Raw genomic sequence first — 24,915 nt, forward strand, 5'->3', positions numbered from 1 at the left:
ACACAATTAATCTTTATGAGTTGATTAGCATTCTCATAGGAAACAAATCAACAGACATTAATTAAACAGCTTTCTGAGCAAATGTCTGAATAATTAAAAATATCAAATTCTCACCATGGTTTTGGAACTATGACAATTTAAAAGTAAGCATTAAGAGTTACTAATAGTAAGACCAAAAAAATGAGGGTGTATCTCAATTTTATATGAAGAATATACTTATATAAATATTTAGTTATAGCACAATAAATTTTTTCCAATAAGAATTTCCATTATACATAAGAAAAGTCAAATTATTTTGATAAGTACTTCCAGTTTTACATGTTATAAAGTAATATTGTCAACAATTCTAGGTCTATTTTAATTTTGTTTCTAAATAAATGTAAATGTAATCTACCTGTGTTTTAAGTTCCTTTACCATGTTCATTTTAAACTTTCCATGCAGTCTTGTGACATATAATAGTGGATGTAATTGAAATGTATGTTATGACTAGCTGTGTTATTATATACAGATTTAGACTACAGAAGTGCTTAATAAGTCAGTATATCAATAAGAAATAAGATGGGGATAAAAATATGCAGGGTAATGATATGCTAGCTACTCTGAATTAAACCTCTCTTATGAAGATATTTATCTGTTAGAAGGTAGAATATTTCAAAGACATGTGGTACAAATAAGAATAGTTTAATAACTTCATGACTTTGGTTCATGTTTGTTTTATCAACCATCATTGCACTTTTCTTAGAATCAGTTTTGATAATCATGTTACCTATTCTCTAAGTGGTTTTCAAATAATGCCCCCTAAAAACATTTTTTTCTAAGATACAAGGAATTGGTTTTTACAAGTTAAGTAACAAAGTTACTTGAAATTTGATAATGTTTCAGTCTAAACTTGTCACTGTACATCAGGAAAAATGAGATAGCAAAACAGTTTTGCTTCAGCTAGCCTAACAGATGTTTTGAGATTAGATCATTTTCTATAAATATTTTCCCTAGCTTAAGTTTGTAGCTTAATGAACCTTTCAGTAAACTTTTTCAATTATGTTTGTATTCTGTCTCTCTGCCGTGCAGGCTCTGGCTCACACTTTCTTCTTTCCACCTTGCTTTCTGTCTTTTTCCTTCCCTCATCTCTACCTCCATTCCACTTCTCTCTTTGCCTTAGTACACACACACACATTAGCGTGAGCACACACACACGCACACACAACATACACAATATATTTATAAGTGGAATTTTAATGACTATAGTATCTTAAACAGATGAAGATTCTAGGGTATTTTCCAATATTTATGAAATGTGTAGGGTAATATAAAACCCTAAATGCTTAAAGATCAAAATCAAACAAGTAGAGATTGATAAAGCAATAGGGATTATAAAGAGAATTTGACCCAAACTATTATTTTATAAATGTTGACTATTACTCCCAGAAAGATCAAATGAAGAGTTTGTTGCATGGGTTTTTAAGCTGATTCTTGAAAACTTTTCTCTTTTCTTACCTTTTAAACCATTGCCAATTTTAAAGAGTTTCTTATCATTAACATATTCATGTCTGGGCAGTTCAAAATCCCACCAATTCTCTGGTGATTGCCTTCACCATATTTTCCAGGCACAAAACACCGATATCCTCCAATCACCCATGGACCAAATGTATCCTGTTTTAGTATTAAATCTATTATTAAACCTAATATTAATTCCAAGTCCTGAGTGGGTAGTCTGTTTGCTGGATTTAGATGTCAATATTAGACACAATATTTTATTAGCCTGCCTGATTGTCCCTACTAACTTATCACAAAATAGTTCAAATATAAATTTGACATCATGGAAAAGAATCTAAGATTTGTCTATAGCATCTCCCTTGAAGTTTTATATCCCTACCTTTCCCTTCACTATTTCCTTCCCTATTCAGTTCCCTTCCCTTCCCTTTCCTGTACTAGAGTATGTGAACTTGGGCCTCACTTGCTAAGCAGGTGGGCTACTGTTAAGGGATGTGATGCCTCCAACCCTTTTTTGAATTATTCATTTTTCAGATAGCATCTTGCTTCCTGCCTTGGTGTTTACATGGATTTTGATACATCTGTTTGAGGCTTGCCATCTTAACTGGGCTGACAGGCATGCAGCATCACACCCAGATTCTTCCATTGAGGTGTTGTCCTCTCAGCCTTCCAGATAACTAGGATGGAAGGTGTGTCACTGTGTGCCACTCTAGCTATGGATTGAGATGGGGTCCTGTGAACTTTTCTGTACAGGCTTTCTGCAAAAAATTCTGATCTTGGTCTCTCAAATAGCTGGGATTATATGCCTGAGCTAGTGCAAGTCCCCAAATCATTTAATCTTATTGTTCAGCTAATAGGTATAAAGTTTCAATTTCCTACATTCTTGAGAGAAAACAAAAGTTAGTTTCATACACAAATATATTAGACAGTCAAATTAATTTTCCTTGATTTGAAATGTGTCATTTTCCAGTGGCCACAATACAGATTTCTTCACAATTAATTAATTTGGAAATACATAATACATTAATCTATATATTTTAGTTGCACAATTAAGATTGAAGTTTTCTTCTTTGAAATAGAATGTTTTTATCTATTCAAGTACTAATACTGAAATACTTTCCTATATGCTGTATAGTTGTTTTGAAATATATATTTCCATGCTTTTTGTCAATTTACCTTGTTCCATTTTTGTTATTTTTCATATTACATCTGCTTTTAGTAAGTAATTTATCTTTAAAGAGTTCTTTATGAGGTTCTAATTTGTAATATATGAAGTTTCACTGTAAATGATTATGAAGAAATAGTTTTCAAATTCCTTAAAAATAATTTCTTACCTCATATTTGAAAATGTTAATGTTGAAATTTAAAAACATATCAAACCACTCCTATATTAATATAAAAATTACATGTTGGTTACTATTCTTGTTGCACTATTGGGTATTTAGCTCTGGATTTCCTGCTAATCAGGCAAATGCTTTACCATTTGAACTATACCCTGAGTCTTTTTACTTTAGCTATTTTTCAGATAGAGTCTGAAAAATAGGTCTTGTGCTTTTTCTCAGGCCAGCCTTTGACTTTGGTCCCTCTCCCTTCACCTATTAAATAGAATAGCTGTGATTACCAGCATATATTATTACCTCCTGCTGTTCTGTTTATTGTTGTTGTAGTCATACTGTTTTTTTTTAACCTTTGTTGCTCTGGGACTCAGATCCTCCTATCTCAGTTGCAATTACAGGTTTGTGATACTATACGTGATTCTTTTTGTTACATAGCACTTTCAGTCAATACATCTAAGTGCTTGTTTAACAAATAACTTCATATCCTTTTAATAAATTAAGTAATGAAATACTTGCATATTGTAAAAAAAGGTAACTTTTTCAAAACCATTTTGGTATTCAAAGTGAAAAGTTTGTACTTCATATAAGCATTTTATCTTTCCTTTAAAAATGATATTTTTCTCATGAAAGCAATACATAATAATGGGAAAATTATACACTATATATTAACGCAAATAGAAAATTAAATACAGCACATTTACTTATTGTATATTTACTATACACAGTGAAAACTGCTAAAATTTCTTCTTTATATTTGATTTAGATTATGTGTATATGTATGTTTATGAATATGTAGTTTTAAAATGATAGTTTCTAAACTAAAATATCATATTTACCATATAATCTCATAATCACAAATTGTAATATATTTATTTCCTATATATTTATGATATATAAAAACAAATATACTATTTTCATCATTTTTCATGATGAGTACTATTCTACAAGTATATCTTATACAGTTAACTAAGGCATTCACAGTTATTAAACAATGGTTAATAAGTATTAAACAATGGTTAATAAGCATCTTTCCATGCTGCTTTCCTAGGAATAAATCCTAAGAAGTGAAATTTAATGCTTTAAAGTAGTATAACCACTTTAATTCCTTTGATACACATACAAATTGTTGCCTTGTTAAGTAATTTACCTCTTCTCATGTAAATTTTTGACAGCATATATATATATTGTTATTCTGATAAAATGAGTTTTTCCATTAGATCTTGAAAGTAAACTTGATTTGAAGAATCAAGGACAATACTTTCATTCTGAATTACACTGCTTTATAAAATAAAATCATGACTTAGCATGGTGGTGTGGTGGCTGTGATACCAGCTATCTGGAAATCCGAGGCAGCTAGATTTCTAACTCAAGCTGTATCTAGGCAACATACTGAGATCCTCTTCATACCTTGCTTATGTGTTTCTTCTTGTATTTTGTTTGGTACATGCCTAAGCAGAGACCGAAATATTTCATGAATACTTAATCTAACTCTTATGTTGGTCACACTCATTATTATTGTCTATCATCTTACATGTCACTTATTTTCTTAGAAGAAAAGTTTATAAAATAGAATTCAGTAGGGCTGCTCTCTCAGTGATTTGCTACAGTAATGTGTATCTCTTATATAAATAATATACTTGATTTGATTCTAATAGAATAAAACTTCAGATGTTTTTATTTAATATTCCAATCACATTGATTACATCTTCTTATCTATTTTTATAAAAGCAAACTACATTTATTGAAGCCAATCTTTTTCTATTTTGTTATCAGTTAAAATTGTTTCATAGAAGCACATTTCAAGGCTAGGGACCCTTTGTTACTAAAGTCTTATATTGGTGCATACACTCTTAATTCTTTAACCAGAAAATAAATTTAATATATGATTATAATAGAATATAATTTAGATGCTGGGTGTGGTGTTGTATGTCTGAAATTCCAGTTACACAGGAGATATAGGTAGGAGGATACAGGTCCACAACTGTCATAGGGTAAAAGTAATATCCTACCTGAAAAATAAAGGAAATAGGCATAGCTCAAGTAGTATAAGATAGCCTTGTCTACCTGGAAGAGGCTCTGAATTCAAACACCATTATAATCACCAAAAAATGAAAACAAAAAAGTAAATTACGTTATGAAATCTAGATATTTAATGATATTCTACATATAAGTTCTTGATATGTTATCTGTTAAAAATTTGAACAACACAGATTTGTTTTCTAACATCAGATTGGTCCTGATAGATCTTAGTTCTGTCAAGATGTAATAATGAATGGAAAAGTGTTATAGATATGCTCATTTTCATCACAAAGTCATGAGACTGCCACTTGGTGAGATTTTCTATCTCAAAAAAGGAATTTTTTTTTATAAAACCTGAGGCCTTGCTTGCACATAGTGGGTGCTTAATAAATTTTTATTGAATGATGAATAAAAAAAAACTGAGGCCAAATATTTAAATAAATATGGAAGAAAAAGATAAAGAGTAAATGTTCAAACATTTAAAAAATGTTAAACACTTTAAACATTTACATGTTTAAAATCATTAAATTAGTCACAGGAATTTGGAATAGTAGCTAATGCAGTGTGTGAATTTAAAGACAGTCTTGGAATTCTATGATATTGATAGACATAGGTTTTTAATTTTGTAAATTTTTTTTCATAAATACAGTTCTTAAAAACCATTTGGTTTCTGATTTCTCTCTGCCTTAAGGGGGAAAGGCTTTGTATGTTTTAAATGTATTTTAGGAAAATATAAGATGAATTTTAGTTAGTGTAATTCATCAAGTAGAAATGATGAAATTTATGGAATTCAGGAGGATTTGTTTATATACTTATAAAAATAGAGCATTATATTACTTAAAAAAGGTATTTATGAAATGATTTATAAAACAGTAAACCACAATTTTTAGTTTACTTAGGTACTCTCTTATAACAAGAATAATTTAGGATAATTTGGATATTAGTTTAATACATTAACAGATTATCACCTGGATAAATACGCATAAGTATGTGTAAACTTTTGAAATTAATGTGTTTATCCAAGAGCTTGATTGTTCCATTACCTTCTTAATTAAATTTTATTTCAATGCATAAAGTGCTTTGATATTCAATTTGATTGCAAATGTGATTTATTTTTAAAACCTACTTTAACCATAAAATGAAATCAAGCCACTAAAAGATCTTCAATAAGGATAATTTATCACACGTAAGAATATGCACTTTAGATGCTACTAGATAAATTTACATGAGAGTAGTTGAGTAAGAAAGTAGCAGACCAATATGTAAACTAATCAGTGTTTGTGGTCAAGTGATTCCTCTTTATTACAGAATTATCAGGGCCGTGTATTAGACATTTTTACTGTGGCTCATTAGTGCCTGAGGGCTGAGAACAGGTGAAACAATCTACTTAATCATCTTGTTTTCCTTGTAGGAAATAAGCTTAGGATAGAATAGTTAGAAAACAGTTTTTTGATTATACAGTCCATTCCTCTACCATTGACATGTTTAATTCAATCACTTAACTTGTTTTTCATCCCAAGAAGAAAAAAAGTGTTCTGACGAAACCAAAATATTATTTCTGAATTATTTTCTTAGTTACTGAGCAACGACAATAAAGAAAAAGTTTGTTTCTGGTGGAGTTCTTTATGATGGATTTGTTTATCAATATGAGGCATTCTTCTCTAAGGATAATACTTTGTGGAGTGTTTTTGTAGTGTGAAAAGGTTGTATAGATATAGAAAAAGAATAGAAGATTCTTGTCAGCCCAATAATTTTGGAAAGATGCTTATTATTGTTTGTATCACAGATTATTCTTCTAGGAAAAGTTAAATTTACACGTTAAAAGATGTATTTACTCACATTTGTGGACTAAAGTGGTCCATTGAAATTTTGTTGATTAAAGTTTTTTTTGGTTAAGAATTTTTACCTTTGTTACTGTATATAAGTGATGACTGGATCTGGAGATAAGAGATTTGTTTTGGATTGGAATTTAAATTGATGTATTTAAATTGATGTATTTACTTTCATTTGCTCATAAACAAGTATAGATTAATATTCTTTCATATTCTAGTTATGTTGAATATAATAATTAATTTTAAATAACTAATTCTTGTGTAATTTAAAAACCATTAGTAAGGAAAAAAATCACTTTTAGAAGTGGCAGTATGTTGAATCCTACATGACACTTTTAAATAAGGTTTTCTTTTCAAGGAAACAGCCATTAATGCATACTAAACACACAAAATAATGGATATCACTGTTTCTTTCCATATATGCATGTATCAACCTTTAGTCATGCCCATATTCCTTTTTCCCTTTTATCCCTGCCTCCCACTGATTTGTTGATCTTCTTTCCCGTCCCCTTCCATAATATTCCCTTAGTATTCCCTCTTCTACTTTCAGTTAATCTCTCTCTCCTTCTCTATCTCTCTCTGTATGAATGAAAACATGATACTTGCCTTTCTGAGTCTAGCTTATATTACTTAACATGACATCCTCCAATTCCAACTATTTTCCTCCAAATTATATCATCATTCTTTTTGGTTGGATAATGCTTCATTGTGTATATATACAATATTTTCTTTAATCCTTTTGTAATAGCCCCACAAAAATAAAATACCTAGGAGTTAAGAAGTGAAGGACCTCTATGATGAAAACCTTAAAAACCTGAAAAAGGAAATTAAAACAGAACTAAGGAGGTGGAAAAACCTCCCATGCTCCCAGAATAGGAGGATTAACATCGTGAAAATGGCAATACTGCCAAAGGCTCTGTACAAATTCAATGTGATACCTATCAATATCTCACCCTCATTTTTTCAATGAAATAGAAGAAGCAATCCAAACATTCATATGGAACAACAAAGACCCCAGATAGCAAATACAATCCAGAAAGAACAGTGCTGGAAAAATATCAATACCAAATTTCAAACTCTACTACAAAACCATAGTAATTAAAACAGCTTGGTACTGGCACAAGAACAGATCTGAGGACCAATGGAATAGAACTGAAGACCCAGAAATGAACCCACAGACCCATAGCCAGTTAATCTTCCATAAGGGAGCTAAAAAAATAGAATAGAAGAAAGACAGCCTCTTCAGGAAATGGTGCTGGCAAAATTGGTTAAACACCTGTAGAAAACTAAAGCTCGCCTTATATATCACCCTACACCAGAATCAACTCCAAATGGATCAAAGACTTCGAAGTCAAAGCAGACAACCTGAAAACATTACAGGGAGGAGAAACTCTAGCGCTCCTTGGCACAGGCTAAAATTTTCTTAATAAAGACCCAGAAACACAACAAATCAAAGAAAGGTTGGACACATGGGATTGCATGAAACTGCAGTTTTTGCATGGCAAAGGACATAGCTAATAAGATCAATAGAAAGCCCAAGGATTGGGAGATCTTCACTAGCCACACAACAGACAAGGGCCTCATATCTAAAATATACTAAGAACTCAAAAAACTAAATCCTTCAACAACATATCCATTCATTTCTTAACAAGCATCTATGCTGATTTCATACTTTATCTATTATGAATAGGGCCACAAAGTACATGGTTTTGCCGATATCTTTTTTGTATGCAGGTTGACTTTATTTATTCTGGATAGCAATTCTCTGTCAGATGAATAGCCTGCAGAGATTTTTTTTCTCCATTCTGTAAGTTCTTTTTCTTTTTTGTTGGTGTCTCCTTTGTTGTGCAGACTTTTCTTTTTAATTTAATGTATTCCTATTTGTCCATTCTTGGCTTTTATATCTATTTAGGCTATTGGAATCCTATTCAGAAAATATTTACACAGCAATATCTTGAATAGCTTCTGCTTTTTTCCTAGCAGTTTCAATTTTTGTGTATTTCATTAAGAGCTTTGATCTATTGTAATCTTTTTTTGTTGACGTTGTTTGTTTTACAAAGTGAGAAATGAGTCTTGTTTGAATCTTCTCCAAGTTAACAATTTTTCTAGCACCAGTTGTTGAAAAGGCTGTACTTTCTTCTTTGTGTCTTTTTGGTTCCTTTGTCAATAATCAGTTTTGTAGACGTGTTGGCTTATTTTTTTTTGTCTTTCATCCTGTTCCGCTGGTTATATGACTGCTGTTATTCCATTATCATGATTTTTATTTTTTGTTATTCTTGTGATGTATAATATTTTGAAATTTTTAGGTATTCTGATGCCTTCTACATTGATCTTTTTTTTCAGGATTGATTTAGCTATTTAAATTGGATTTTGTTTCTAGTCCTACAAGGAGTATCATTAGTGTTTTGATGAGGTATGCACAGCATCTGTAGATAGCTTTTGTTACTATTGTCATTTATTTTATTTACTTACATTAATATTTTTATTATTTTTAATTAGTTGTGCAAAGGAGTTGCCATTCAAAAAAGCAGCTTTTGATTACAGTGAATCTAGCCATTTGAACTGCACTGATTCTCCCAGTCCAATGTAGGAAGTTTTTGCATCTTCTAGTCTTCAGTGTTTTGAATTTTTTTATTGTAAATGTCTTTCACCCCGAGTTGTTTATTTTAAGTTATTTTATTTTATTAGGGCTTTTGTGAATGGGTTTCTTTCTCAAGGAATTCACTTTTGGTGATTTTTATTTTGCTACTTTGCTGAATTTTTATTCAGTTCTAGAAGGATTTTTGCAGAGTATTTTGAATTTTCTACATATAGACACTATGAATCTATTCTTGCAAATATAGATAGTTTGGATTCTTCCTTTGCTATTTGTATCCCTTTTATTTTACTTGCCTCATTGTTCTGATAAAATTTCAAGTGTTGAGTTGAATAAGAGAAGTGAAAGTGGAAACCCTTTTCTTGTGCTTAATAGTAAAGGAAAGACTTTCAGATTTCTTCCTTCAGGATGATTTGTGCTGTGGATTTGTTATTGAATCACAGCCACTCAATTGTATGTGCATTGTTTGTAGCTGCTTTTGAAATGCAGTGTCCAACTTGTATCAGAGTAAGTTTGTATATGGTTCAAAAGGTCTACAATATTTCTACTGAACTCTTTACAGAACAGATGAACCAACTACTGCCAGTGCATCACATCTCTATTTCTGAATCAGAAAGAAGTTAATGTAGCTGGATAGGAGGCTGCTATCCAGTAAATAGCAAATAATAAATATTAGAAAATGTGTATCATTCACATATGTGTATATCTATGTGTCCGAGTCTATATGTTCCTAAATTTCCTTATAAACTGGTGCTATACATATTTAACAAAGTATTTTGCCATATAATATGATGGCAACATTACTTATTTTTTTCTTTTAGAAACTTTCAAACACACTTTACATACTATATTTGTCTTTCAATGTTCAAAGTCTTTCGAACACATTTTACATACTATATTTGTCTTTCAATGCTAATTCTTTTTGATGTTCTGCTTGCTAATTCCTTTGTCATTGGAGAAAATAAATATTTTTTCTGATAGCATCTCTTAAAGTTCAAACAATTCCATACTTGAAGTTCATAGACTAGTACATATGTATACTATTTTCCATATGCACTTGCATATAACGTTGTTTTTAATTAATATAGCTAATGTACAACAAATTGTGTAGATCAAAAGTAATATTTTAAAAATTAAAACATTAACATTAAAATATGACCCAGGATAGTATACTGTAACTTTAATTATTCTGCTACAATTTTAAATCCCATTTTCTTTCATTTTTTTAAATCAAGTAAGAACTAAAAATACTTATTCAATAGATATACATTGGTCTATATATCTTAAGTAAGGGACATATATGTTTATGCTTATATTCCTATCTTATGCTTATATTCCTATCTTATGCTTATATTCACAACATAGAGTTGTGAATTTACATGATAGCATGCTTTATGGCTACCTACCAAGCCGTTTTGCACACTGTATAAATTTGTACTGTATGATTGAGATTTTCTTTTTTTCCATTTTCTATATATAAGAGAAATAGAGTATTCCTATGAAGTTACCTAATAAATAGTGTATTTTAAATTTTTACTCTGTTTGATAGAATTTATTCATAAAATGTAGTTCCCATTCCAGTGAAAGATTTTAAAGCCATACTTGATCATTTTTTTGAGGTAGCACCAGTTCAGGGAGCATTGACCTCATTTTATACTATGCTTACCATTTCACCTCCCACCTCTTTCCATTCTATTTTCTCTCTAAATTCATTTCAGTAATATTTTATGCCTTTACTGGCATAGTATCTTGTACAAACTGTTATTGTAAAGCATTTTTCTTGATCCTTTCTAGAAAATTTAACTTCAAAAGTTCCTGATAACCAGCTCCACAAGTATGCTGAGACAACCTGTCTTAATATGTAGCTTAATTTTATGATTTAGCTTCTAATTTCATCTTTAACTCAATAGACTTAAAACATTTATGCAAGTAAATATGATGAGTTGTAAGTCTAAATCCTTTTATTATTAGTCAAATTTTTGTGTTATCAAAGACATTCTTTTTGCACATCGATAATTCCAGAAAGTGTTTTCCATCTAGTTTGGAGGATTTGTTTTCTTCTCTTTCAGGTCATATATATTTTATTCAGTTAAAATCACTTAACATAATAATTAGTCATGCTTTTATTTACCACATTGTATACTTTAAATAAATCTAAAAAACACATGACATTTAATTTATATATACTACTTTGAATCTAAGTAATATATCAGTGTAGCATTTCTTCTTTTATACCTCCTATAAGTAGGACTCAGAAAAAAACCTGAACTGAACATTAATTTTATGGATTTTTTTCTACTCAATAGGTGCTATGGATATAGAGGAGAGAAATCGCCAAATGAAAATTAACAAATACAAACAGGTAGCTGGATCAGACCCCAGACTGGAACAAGATTACCATTCGAAGGCAAGACAATTTTCTTTTTAAAAGTTGTAAGATGATCAGTCATATGAAACCTCTAGATTTCTTCCACTGAGTGCAAATTAGCCAAGACAGAAACATATAAAGCAAGGGCCCCTTGAAATTATTAAGTGTTCAAATTTATTATGTGCTTGTACCTCAGACTTTAAGGATAGATATTATCATTTCAAAGCAAAACCCCACATTATTGTGTTATATAGGAGATCTAGAGCTAAACAACAAATCTTATAGGGTTGTTTTCATTTTATAAAACTTAAAACTCTGGGGCTGGGAAGGTGGCTTAGTGGTAGAGTACTTGCCTTGCATGCATGAGGCCCTGGATTCGATTCCTCAGCACCACATTAACAGAAAAAGCTGGAAGTGGTGCTGTGGCTCAAGTGGTAGAGCGCTAGCCTTGAGCTGAAGAGCTGAGGGACAGTGCCCAGGCTCAGAGTTCTGGCGCCATGACGAGCAAAAACAAAACAAAACAGAAAACTTATAATCCTTGAAAAATGTTTAAGAATTTCTGTCATCATCTTTATTTTCTTAGATATTTTTCCTTACATCATTTAATTGAATGGTTTATTACTGTTATTAAAACAAAATACATATTATTAATGTTATTATTATTATTATTATTATTAGGAGTTCAAAAGTTCTTCTGTTGATTTTTGTTTTTTGTCAATCCTGTGGCTTGAACTCAGGGCCTGGGCACTGTTCCTGAGCTTCATTTGCTCAAGGCTAGCATTCTACCACTTTAACCACAGTGCCACTTCCGGCTTTTTCTGCTTATGTGGTGCAGAGGAATCAAACCCAGGGCTTCATGCATGTTAGGCAAGCACTCTACCACCAAGCCACATTCCCAGCCCAGTTCAAAATTTCTTTTAGTAACCATTTTTTGGCAGGACTGAAGTTTGAGCTCAGGATCTCAAATTGAGTTACACTTCCAGCCCTGCATTTTGTTGGCTATATTTTTGGAGATGAAATCTAACCAACTTCTGCCTGAGTTGTGTCAAACTGCAAAGTTCTGGATCTCAGCTTCCTGAATAGCAAGGTTTGAGCCACTGGTGCCCAACAAGAATTTCTTTAAGCTATTTTAATTAGGTGTAAGTGGAGTTATGAGATCTAACAAAGGAGGAAGTAAAGAATATTACATTTTAATGATCAAGACATTTTTGGGTGCACAATACTATTTTATGTCATGAGTATTGTGTATACTATGAGTATCCTTGAATTTTTGTGCTCAAGGCTAGCACTCTACAACTTTAGCCATGGCTCAACTTAAGGCTTTTTTGGCAGTAAATTTTAGACTAAGACTATTGGAAATAAATAATATCACTGAATTTATATAGCTACATCTAAACTGATAAATGGCTAAGTGTTCATGTTTTATATAGTCATAAATGTTTAAAAGTAATTTTATCAGATGCTGGGAAAAAGAAAATAACAAAATATGTGAAAGTTGTTAATAAAATAATTATTCAAATATTAATTATTATTACTGTTATGGTCAAGGTTTATTTTCCTTGGTTCAAAACTTTTTTCTATTGTGTCAAGTATAAAATAATTAAATTATAAAAACTAACAAAGGTTAAAAATATGAAGTTTGAATAAACATAAATTTTCAAGTCAGGTTTAGTGTTAGCCAGCCTGTAGTAAATAAGCCAACCTAATATTTTCTCTGATACAAAGAACAGTAGTGTATCAGACATACTTACATTTAGCTATTCATAACAAAAAAATGACAAAATTGTCTAAATAAGAGACTTTCTTTTTTCCATGTAAAAGAAATCCAAACAGAAGCCCAAGACTGGTACCAGTACTTATTGCACCAAGCCTTCTGAATTGCAGGTCCATTTTCACAGCATGGCTACTGCACTGAGAAGTTCATACTTAAATTATCAGAGTAAGAAGGAAAGCCAGCCAAGCCAGCCCACTGAGTTAGAAAAGTTGTTGCTCTCCTCAACTCTTGTTCTCAATTCCTGCTCAACGGTAAAAATTGACTAATGATCACCCTAATTACAAAGGATCCTGAAAAATGAAGTTGTTTTATTTTGCTCTTGGTTTTAGACCAGAAAAGAAAGTTTGGATTATTTTAGTAAAAGGACAGGGAAGGAGAAAGCTTATTGGGTAGGCAGCCACAAGTAGCTTCCCTAGATAAGTAGATATTACATATTCTGATTACCAACAGGAAAGACCAAGAACTCACAACTCTCAGTTGGCTGAGGTGATGTTGAGGTGATTTTTGTTTCCATTATATGAGTAAGCAAAATTGCCTGAACTGATTAGAATGGAAGATATTGGGGAAGAAGTCAAAGATAACCTCCAATTTATCTTTGGATACCATGGATTCTGAGCCTGATAGTGCAGGAAGTTAGGGACTATAGAGACAGGATGAGCTATGAATTTGGTTTTGACCATATTGATTTTGATGGACTTGCCAACCATATCCTGTTAGCACATATGAATATAGGTCAAAAGCTTGGGAGAGGTAAGGAAAAAAGATAAGTATCACTTATTCATTATGTGATAATTAAAATGAGCACAGGGTGGTGAACTTTTTTGGCCAAGGGCCATTGCTTAACATCAGTCATGAGCTATACAAAACTAGGCAGATGGCCACAGGTAGCCAGTAGTGAGGTAGACTGGAAGCATTCCTGTCTGTCCAGTCATACCCAGTAGTGAGGTAGACTGGAAGCATTCCTGTCTGTTCAGTAATATCCAGATAATTTGTGGACCTTATATAAACTTCATTTAGAGATTCCCACCCCTATGTGTACAATGTGTACAATGAAAATAAAAGAGGGCTTAAGATAGTATTTTAAGGAAAATGGAATCTAATTAGGGAAAGTTAGACCAGGAAGAGATTAAGAAGGAACAGTCTGGGATATAGAAAAGAAACTACAAGTAACAGTATCAGAGATGCCATTACATGGGGGTTTCAATAAGAGAGAAAAAAGAAAACCAAAGATTTCATTGAGTGGTAAAATAGATTTTTGGTTTTAGGACAGTTTTAGTGAATGGTAGGTTAGAATGGGTGAAAAGTTACTGATTCTGGAGAATAAATGGTAAAAAAAAATTTTGTTAAAGGAAATAGCATAAATTCTGTGTGGCAACCTAAGATCTCTAAACCTAGACTTTCATTGCAGAACTAACATAGGTCCTGTCTCTGAAAATTGTGAGCAATCAATAGAAGTAAATAAATAGGGCTGGGAAGATGGCTTAGTGGTAGAGTGCTTGCCTAGCATGTGTGAAACCTTGGGTTCAATTCCTCAGTACCACATAAACAGAAAAAGCCAGAAGTAGTACTGTGGCTCAAGTGTTAGAGTGTTAACCTTGAACAAAAGAAGCTGTGGGACAGTGCCCAGGCCCTAAGGTCAAGACCCAAGACTAGCAAAAAAAAAAAAAAAGAAGAAGAAGAAGTAAATAAATAGTGATGCTTCTTAAAGATATGCTGATCACTAATTGACATAGTGTTTCCACAAAGACAGACCTTTTGGCAAGTCATAATTGTCTACAAATTCTCCAGGAAAAATTATGTACCTTATTAACTTTTGCCCAAACCAGAAATATTTGGTTGACTCTTTAATAGTTTTTAGATAAATGCTAATGGCTACCTTTACTCTGATTATGGTTTTTTGACCTTAAGTTGTTATTGCTCTTGCACATTTCAAAGAATTCTCTGGATAACTAAATTATATATACTTTATTTTCCTTTGCACATTGTCTCTTGAGAATTCTTAGTGCAATAATGGCTGTGTTTGTAAACCCCACACCTTGTACTATATTTCACTTAAGAATGAGCACTTGGTAAACTAAAATCTGCCATGGTGGCAATTTTTATAATTCAGAAAGAAAAAATTCTGTTAATTAGAAGCTCCAATGGCCTAGACGCATGGCTCAACTGATAAAGCACCATCCTTGAGCAAGGAAGCCAGTGAACAAAAGTACAAAACCCTAAATTCAAGCCCCACTACAGGCAACAAAAACAATCAAGCAAGCAAACAAATCCTCCCCACTCTTAAAAAGTTGTTAAATATTTACCACAATACCACTGTCCACATTCCTCATAGATAATGATGTAATTATGTGATTAAACTATATTATAACAGTGCCTTGTACGCTGATTTGATGCTTCATGCAGAGGATAATACTTCAGTATGTTATCCAGATAAAGATAAACTATTCTATTCATCGTGATTTATTAATTGTTCATTGATTTCCTATTATATGCCAAGCACTGATCTAAATAACAGGAATACAAAAAAATGAATAAAAGGTATCTTCAGGGAGTTTATAATCTACAAAGGTGTGTGGGTAGTTAGAGAGACAGCATGAATAATAGTAGACAAAACAAAAAATACACATGATGGGGCTGAGAAGGTGGCTCAGTGGTAGAGTGCTTGCCTAACATGATGAGGCCCTGCTTTGATTCCTCGGTACCACATACACAGAAAAAGCCAGAAGTGGCCCTGTGGTTCAAGTGGTAGAGTGCTAGCCTTGAGCAAAAGAAGCTCAGGGACAGTGTCCAGGCTCTGTATTCAAGCTCCAGGACTGACAAAAAAAATGATACCACATTATAAAAACAGTTATGAAGGCTTGATTTTATAAGCACTTAAAGCAGTGATTAATTGTCCTTGAAGGAATAGAGGATGACTTTACAAAGGAATTGATATGTTAACTGTGCCTTCAAGGATTATTAGATCTTATGAAGAGGGTTTTCTGCTTGATTACAGGACACCATTTCATCTGGCGTTAGCTATCACCGAGCCTACCTCAAAAGTGTTGGATGGATTAAATAGAATAATCTGCATCAATGATTTAAGGCTGTGTCTTTTATAACTAAGTAGAAAATACACATGTAATTATTATAGCTAGCTTTGTAATTGTGCTAACTATAGATGTCATCATGCCTAAGGACCATCCAAAATGAAAACTTGATTCTGTGATCTCCAGTAAAAATTTTAGTTCCTTGATTCCTTTCCATGTAGAGGCATTATATATTCAGTAGGCTTTGCAGTGCCTCAGAACACTTTCCTTTGAGCATGTAGCTACCAGTAATCTCTTGACCTAGAATTTCATTGCAGAATATCACAAGCATAAGTCTAAAAAATACTTAAGTGTCTATGGCTTTTTCTCTCTTCACTCTCTAAAGTATAAACCATAATTACACAATATTCTCTTTAGAGGTCCTATCTAGCCAAAATTTTCTCTCACAAATACAACTTTTTTTGCAGTGTGGCATTAAAATTAAGCACTGTAAGAGCCTTAAATAGGACAGAGACAAAATTATTTGGAAGTAGATCATTAAAAAGAAAATGTTTGCAACTGTGGTGCAATCAAAGTACTACAAATACTCTGAATTATAATACTATATAAAAACCTAATGGAAGGAAGGAGAGCCTACTCTTGCTCATCTGATTGACTATTAAGTGAATTTCTTCTGCCTTTGTTCTCTCCTCCACATCCAGACTGATACCAAGAATTATGCTCAGAACTTCAGACTCCTTTAGCTACCAAAGATTGTTTATTCTAGGATTTTATTTTTAAAAACAATACCCAGTGTTTCCTCTCTGAATATGATTTGAAGGTAACTTCTAAGTATTTCTTGATAACATCAACCCTATTTTCTTCAATATTGGACTTTTACTGCACACTAGTTTGTACTGTTCAATTCCTTATATTAATTAGCCTTGATTTCTGTTGAGACTTATTAAATTGAAAACAAGCTATACTTAAGGAAACTCTCATACTCCACTGTCATCATTTTTCAGAGTTCAGGTACAAAGATCTATCAAATAGATTTGAGATGCTGAAGGAAAATCAAACTGGGAAATAACCTAAGAATTTCAAGTGAGAATACTAGAGTAAATAAAACTTTTAGACATTCAATTTTATGTTTTTCTCAAGCATATCATCCTAAAAATTTTAATGGTAATCTTCTTTTCAATGTAAGTTTGCAAATAAACTTACTTTCCATTAAACTTAGATACATAGGAAGAATATTAATTTTCCAGACCATGTAGGGACTCTTTAGAGTCTAGAACATCCTAAAGAATAATAATTTCCTGGAAACTTTTCTTATTCGTGATCTACATGGTAGGTAATGTACAAATCGTCAAAGTGTTGTCGGGAAAGGCTTTACTTCATTCTCTTCCAAGATTTTAATGATCTTCAGTCAGAGCAAATTTCAATTGAGATCTTGAATCTTCTTTGTTGTTTTTTTTTCCTGTAAGAGAACAGTGAGCACATCATTTATTGTTCATCTTACAGCTGTTTCCTAGTGTATTCTAATTAAAACATTTACTGTGGAGTGCCAAAGTAACAACAGTTATTTCTTGAATGAATTCACTTATTCACACTCATAGTTTATAACTTTCTTATAATAGTAATTTATTTTCTTTTGTATAATAATATAATTTATTTTATAGCTAACATTTACAACTTTGGTATACTTATTAAGTGTGAAAATATACTGAAACATTTCTTTAATTAATTATTACTTTTCTGGGGGATAGTAAATGTGACATGTTCAAAGTATAGTTTTCCAAATTTTCTTTATTCAAATATATTTTTTTTGGGTCCGGTCATGGGGCCTGAACTCGGCCTGGGCACTGTCCCTCAGCTCTTCAGCTCAAGGCTAGTGCTCTACCACTTGAGCCACAGGCCACTTCCGGCTTTTTGCTTTTTGCTTATGTGGTGCTGAGGAATCGAACCCAGGGCCTCAGGCATGCAAGGCAAGCGCTCTACCACTGAGCCACCTTCCCAGCCCCTTATTCAAATATTTTTATATTCTTTCTCACTTTCCAGATTTCCCATTCAGATTATCACATGTCTTTGTGTAGTGCAAGTCTGAGCTGTCCCTTTGGCAAACATGCTCAGTTAGAAGTTAACAGGAAAGTGTATTTGGTGCAGGCCTTCTGGAGATAGCAGAATATCATCAAATTAGAACTTTTCTTTCTGTATACAACACACTCCATTCAATATGAGTTTAATGGTTTTATGGCTTAGGCACTGGAAAAGAAGCTGCTAATTGTTAAGGACACTTCTAAACATTTTGAAAATACATTTCTGAAAAGTCCTTAAGAGGGAAGCTATCTTTAACTTATTCAAAAGATGGCTAAGCAGCAGACACTTAAATCTGACTTTTAGGTTTAAGATAGATATGAACATAAGAAAGCTTCCAATAGTTTGTAATTTTATAGGCTTTAAAATTAAGCATTAACACATTTACACACATACAAATATATTCCTACAGATCCCTATAAAAAGATATAGTATGTGATGAATTACATGAAAGGCATGCAGTTATAATCTGAGAGCTCATATCTTTCCTTAATTTTTCCTTAATCTTTACAATTCTAAAATTTTAGCTCAACAAACAAATTTTTGGGGAACTCATTTAAAGATATATGCAATGCACACTGTACTCACAAATGTGTAACAAACTATACGAACACTTAAACTGTAAACTAGTCTATGTGCATCAAAGAATCACAAGTACAGGATTGAAAGTTATGACAGACCTACAATGTTAAAGTCTACATTAGGCAGAGTTTAGTTTTGACTACTGAAATTTAAAGTTAAGTAAGTAGAGCTGGGCATGGTGGCTCATGCCTATAACCCTAGCTACATACAGGAAGCTGAGATCAATTCAAAGCCAGCCCTGGCAGGAAAGTCCATATGACTCATCTCCAATTAAACACCAAAAACAAAAGCTGGAAGTGGAGCTGTGGCTTAAGTGGTAGAATGCACAAAAAGCTCAGGGAGAGTGGCCAGGCCCCAAGTTCAAGCCCCAGGACCACACCAAAAGGAAAATAGAAAAAAGAGAGAGAAAGAGTGGGGTGGGGAAGGAAGGGAAGCAAAGGGAAGGGAAGGGAAGGGAAGGGGAGGGGAAGGGGGGAGATAAAGGAGAAGGGGAGGGGAAGGAACAAAGAAAGGAAAGAAAGAAAGAAAGAAAGAAAGAAGAAAGAAGTTATGTAGTTAAGATACAGAAATGAAGATGAAGCAAATAAGACAAGAACCAATCAGGATATTTGGGGGAAGGTATTGGGATATACATTTAAAATGAGGCATAGTCTACACCAGTCCAGAAAAGGCATATACATATTTCCTATTGAGAAGAATTTAGTCTTGTCCTTTAGTTGGGAATCCATAGTCCCTTGTAAGGTTATAGAATATGGAAAAATCTGACCAAATGAGGATGGTGACGCCAGAAGTAATTGGAAATCAGGGGCACACTTGGCTTTAAGAGTTTAGTTTTGGAAGTGGCGCTGTAGCTCAAGTGGTAGAGGGCTATCCTTGAGCTCAAGAGCTGAGGGACAGCGCCCAGGCCCAGAGTGCAGGCCCCAGGACTGACAAAAATAAAAGTTTAGTTTTGTTTTAGAAGAATATTTTGGGAACAAATCTTTTAGATATGTGTAAAGATATAATTTTTATTTTAGCTTCAGTCATAATATTTTTAGTGTTGGATATTTCTATCAAATATATTTTTAGCTAATATGCTCCTGGAATTGACAAAAACAACTATTGTCTGATCATTACCACTGCACATCATCATTGCCATAATTTGCTACTACATTTGCTATGTGTCAAATATTGTGCATATACCTATATTTTTGTGTTTAGTACTTGTAGTAATCCTAAGAAAATTGTAAGGTTTTCCATATCTTAACAGATGAAAACTGAGATATTCACAGAAGCAACTGGCCCCAAAAAACATGATAATTTATTTAGCCAATAATATTCTCACTCAGGAACATTAGCTCTTATAATTACTACATTATTATTCTGCTGCCTCCTAGAGTTAAAACTTAAAGTTATTCAGTTGAATTTAGATGATATAATAGCCTAACAAGCACAAGTAAATAAGAAATATAATACCAGAAGTGATTTTCTTTCTAGTTATGAGGTTTTATTTTCAAGAAATAGTAGAAGATGGCTTCTGTTTTTTTAATCATAAATTTGAAGAGTGAGAAAGTTCACCAAATACATTGAACATTTTAAGCCTTTGGTTTTTATATAAATGAAATATCCAAAAAAAATATATAAATAAAATGAAAGATAAATAATGTTCCCTTCCAAAGCACACACTATCATTTTATTGCTTAGGTATTTCCTAGAAAAAGGAACAAGCTTGGGAAGTTTTTTTTTTTTTTAATAATTAAAGGTTTATCTAACAAAGTTGAACAGTAAAGTAGACTAAGAAAGGCCAGTTACCACATGTGCATTTTTTTTAATGAGTTTCATTACTTACAATTTTATGGAGCCTTAGCAATGATCCTTTTGTTTTACAGGTAAAGAAAATAGTCAGTTATTAACATAGAAATATGTAACTAGATTCAAGGAGATCCACAGGAAAGAAAGCGACAAATCATTTAAATATGATTTGTTACTTAAATTGTAGTCTATTACCCATCATTCTATCTTGACCAAAATGTTTCTTTCTGTCTAACACTTATACTGAACTGTTACTCCTGGAAGACTGGTTATGAGATAACACTTATTAAAATCACAGCAAGTAGGTTATATAAGCTAATCATTATTTCAAGGATTTGTGGAATATATCAGTATATGTGATGTTTCCAAAAATTGTCTGGATAAAGGCATTTCAAAATTTTGCTTAATATGCATATAAGTAAAGAAAAATCAATTAAATATTATACTCAGTAATAGCCATATTTGATGTTTATTCAGAATTACAAATTTAGTTATACCACTAGATAGCAATGACATGATAGTATTAATAATGGTTTCATTAATTTATGTTAGATATAACACATAATTTATACGTTTCAAAACAAATATACAGTGAAGGTATTAATCTTATTACTTTACAATAAGCTTTTTTTTTTTGAAAGTCATGGGGCCTGAACTCTGGGCCTGGGCGCTGTCCCTCAGTTCTTCAGCTCAAGGCTAGCACTCTACCACTTGAGCCACAGCACCACTTCCGGCTTTTTTTGTTTATGTGGTGCTGAGGACCTGAACCCAAGAGTTTATGCATGCAAGGCAAGCATTCTACCCTGAGGCACCTTCCCAGCCCACAATAAGCTTTTTTTTTTTTTAATTTTTTTTAATTTTAATTTTTTTGTCACGGTTAATTTCAGAGGGGTTACAGTTAAATAAGTAAGGTAGTGAGTACATTTCTTGAGCAATAAGCTTTTAAAGGTTAAATAATTTACTTGCCTTTCCCCATGTAGTAAAAGTTTTCTTTTGCTCTAGGTTTTCTAGGCTCCAAGTCTATTCTTTTTACATTCCAGCTTGAAGACTCCTGGCAAATGTTCTTTGGTTGTCAATAATAAAATTAAGTTTTGTCCATTAGTTTTTACATTAAAAGTATCTTATGAGAATAGGTTATTAACATGAAATGTTTGTGTTGTTTTTCAATTTACCAGAACACTTGAGTACCCAAGAACACCCTGCACCCTGGCTGTGCCAGTTAACTGATTATTTCAGTTCCAGGAAGTTTGAGCTATTATAAATAATAATGACTTCTAGTGTTTCTAGGATCCATCAAAATTCCAGCAACTGTTCAGAATTTAAACTTTCTCTTTTATCTTAGTTATTCTAAAAAGACTTAGCGGTTTAACAATTAGATTTTGTGTCATCTCTAGGTTTTCAGTGAAGCATAATGGATTAAAGAGAAAAATCAATGGCTACTACAATTGGTTTTTATAAGTTAAAATGGCAACTCATTGTAGTTTTTTTATAAATGTATTCAGAAATTTAAAAGTTGAACTTCCTAATATTAAGCCAAAATTTTATTTCCCAGATTTTACCTAAATATTCTTCCCTGTGGCCATTGCTGTTTTGAAACTATTTTAATGGCCTTCTTTGGGGTGTGGTGAAAATGTTCTAATTACTTTGCTAAAAACAAGGGTTTCACATAAATTGAATTTTTCTTTTAGGATAATTACCATTCACTTTTGGTTTATATGCAACTGAGTGAGATATTGCAGTATCCTCTGTGGACAATTAAAGTGCTGAAATAGGAGAAAGCTAATGACTGCTTTGTGTGGTTATACTGACAACTTCTGCGTATTTGTCCATCTGTGTTAACAGTATCGATCAGGATGGGATCCTCATAGAGGGGCAGATAATATTTCCACTAAATCTTCGGACAGTGATGTAAGTGATATATCTGCGGTTTCAAGGACTAGTAGTGCTTCTCGTTTCAGCAGCACAAGCTACATGTCTGTCCAGTCAGAACGGCCAAGAGGAAACAAGAAAATCAGGTGAGTAAGGATAGTTTAGCAGTAAAATGTTACATATATTCTGGGCCTTTCCTTTTCTTGGGATAACATCAAACCCATTATTTTCAAAAGGTTTAAAATATATCACTAATGTAGTAGGCTCTTCTGTACATGTTTCTTTTTTATTGTTATTTTGGTGCACAGTTCAGACTTGTTGCCATAAATTTTGTGTACTAGATTACTTGGAATAATATTGTTATTTTATGTTCGCAATTTAAAGACTTAACTACCATTATTACATCCTCACTAAAATTTAAGTGATGGTAAAGTAAGGTTGTAAACTTCTTAGTGTTCTAAAAAATACCTAAATAATATTTTGGAGGAGTTTTTCTGAGCTGAATGTATCTCAATGATTTAGAAAACAAGAATATTTTTTAGTAGGGTGATCTCCTATCTATAAGTGTATAGAAAGTGTTATTTCCTAGTTTTAAATGTATTTTTTACTAGAATGATCTCTGAAATCATTAAGTGTATGAAAAGTTTTCTCAGCTTCTGAAAAACATATAATTATAGTATATAAATTAGTATAATTTATATTTCTCACTTGTCCTTATTGCTTTTTTTTATCACTACTTGACTTAAATCGCTGTATCAGAGATCATAGTTTTTGCCTATTTTCCAAATAATTTTGGAAAAGGAATGTAAGAATTGAAGCTGTGTGATTATTGTATACCCCTAGTGCTTCTCTGACAGATAGTAAAAAATGTTTTCACACTTATAACTTATGACATAACTTACAACATATATTTGTTTTTTAATAGTTTTCATTGCTGTTCTGTTTAAATTCATGTGCATGTTTTCTTGACTTTTTTTCCTTCTTTTGTATTTATTTGCATGCCTTCCATTTGTGTTGCATTCAAAAGGCCAAAGGGAATAGAAGAGGGAGGGAAAGAAGGGGATGAACATGAAGAGATAGTTCAAAAGGACTCAGAGGTAAAAGATGAGAGCATTAATGAGAATGAGAAAGGGACAGAGATTATAAAAACATGTAATAAGGAGAAAAACAGAGAATCAGGAGACGAGGAAAAACCACAAGATATACCTGAGCAAGGGAAAGAAAAAGAACAGTGGAGCAAAGAGGATTTACAAAGGAGATTCTCACAAGATGATGACAGGTAAAATATGTACATTTTTGTAGATATTCCCTTTAGTAGTATAGTCTTTTTTTTCACTATTCCTAAAAAAATTTCGATCATGTATGTTTGCTTTATTTCATTGTGTTTTACCAATTTACCTTCTTACATAACTTATTGATATACTGGTAAGTTATTATCAAACAAATTGATTTCTAAGTCATCTTTAATTTGTGTTCACTAACTCTAAGAGTCTGTTTTATTTAGTTTGAGAGTTCTTTATAACTAGATGAATGGAACTGAGATTTCCTTTTAAAAGTTTGAGCATGAATTTACTTTGTATCTTTTCTAGCAGTAGAGTCTGAAGATGAATGAAAAGAGACAATTGTAATTCTTTTACCGATAATGAATCATTAGAGAAAAAAATGCAAAACTCTTTCTTTTTTAAATTTTTTATTGTTATTGTAAAGGTGATGTACAAAAGGGGTTGCAGTTAAGTCAGGTAATGAGTAGTACTGGTTTTTTTGTTCTTGTTTTGGGGTTTTTTTTTTAGGTCCGGTCGTGGGGCCTGAACTCTGGGCCTGGGCGCTGTCCCTCAGCTCTTCAGCTCCAGGCTAGCACTCTACCACTTGAGCCACAGCGCCACTTCCGGCTTTTTTCTTTTTTCTTTTTTCTTATGTGGTGCTGAGGAATCGAACCCAGGGCCTCAGGCATGCAAGACAAGCGCTCTACCACTGAGCCACCTTCCCAGCCCCAGTAGTACTGTTTTTTGAACAGTGGTACCTCTTCCCTCTTTTTCCCTGTTTTTCCCCTCCCAACTCCCCTCTCCCACAAATTGTGTACTTCATTTTTAACATAGTGCCTAGTGAGTATCACTGCTGAATTAGTTCACCCTTTGTCCTACCATTTCTGT

The 24,915-nt window shown here is 32.5% G+C and overlaps 1 protein-coding gene across 41 annotated transcripts in view; it reads left to right on the plus strand.

Annotated features, from left to right (window-relative positions):
- Rims2 (regulating synaptic membrane exocytosis 2) overlaps positions 1-24,915 on the plus strand; it is a 427,098-nt gene that overhangs the window by 298,242 nt on the left and 103,941 nt on the right. For 17 of the 41 annotated variants that reach the window (XM_069991193.1, XM_069991195.1, XM_069991196.1 and 14 more), the window contains 2 exons: positions 11,583-11,683; positions 22,739-22,911. The exons of 22 other annotated variants lie outside the window; for them this stretch is intronic. In XM_069991193.1, the coding sequence (XP_069847294.1) occupies positions 11,583-11,683; positions 22,739-22,911 (274 nt within the window). Of the gene's footprint in view, positions 1-11,582; positions 11,684-22,738; positions 22,912-23,792; positions 24,045-24,915 lie in introns of all 41 variants that reach the window. 2 more of the 41 variants (XM_069991192.1, XM_069991225.1) reach the window with 1 other exon arrangement.

Source organism: Dipodomys merriami, unplaced genomic scaffold (genome assembly GCF_024711535.1).
Source record: "Dipodomys merriami isolate MVZ:Mamm:240054 unplaced genomic scaffold, mDipMer1.0.p SCAF_4, whole genome shotgun sequence".
Taxonomy (NCBI): Eukaryota; Metazoa; Chordata; class Mammalia; order Rodentia; family Heteromyidae; genus Dipodomys; species Dipodomys merriami.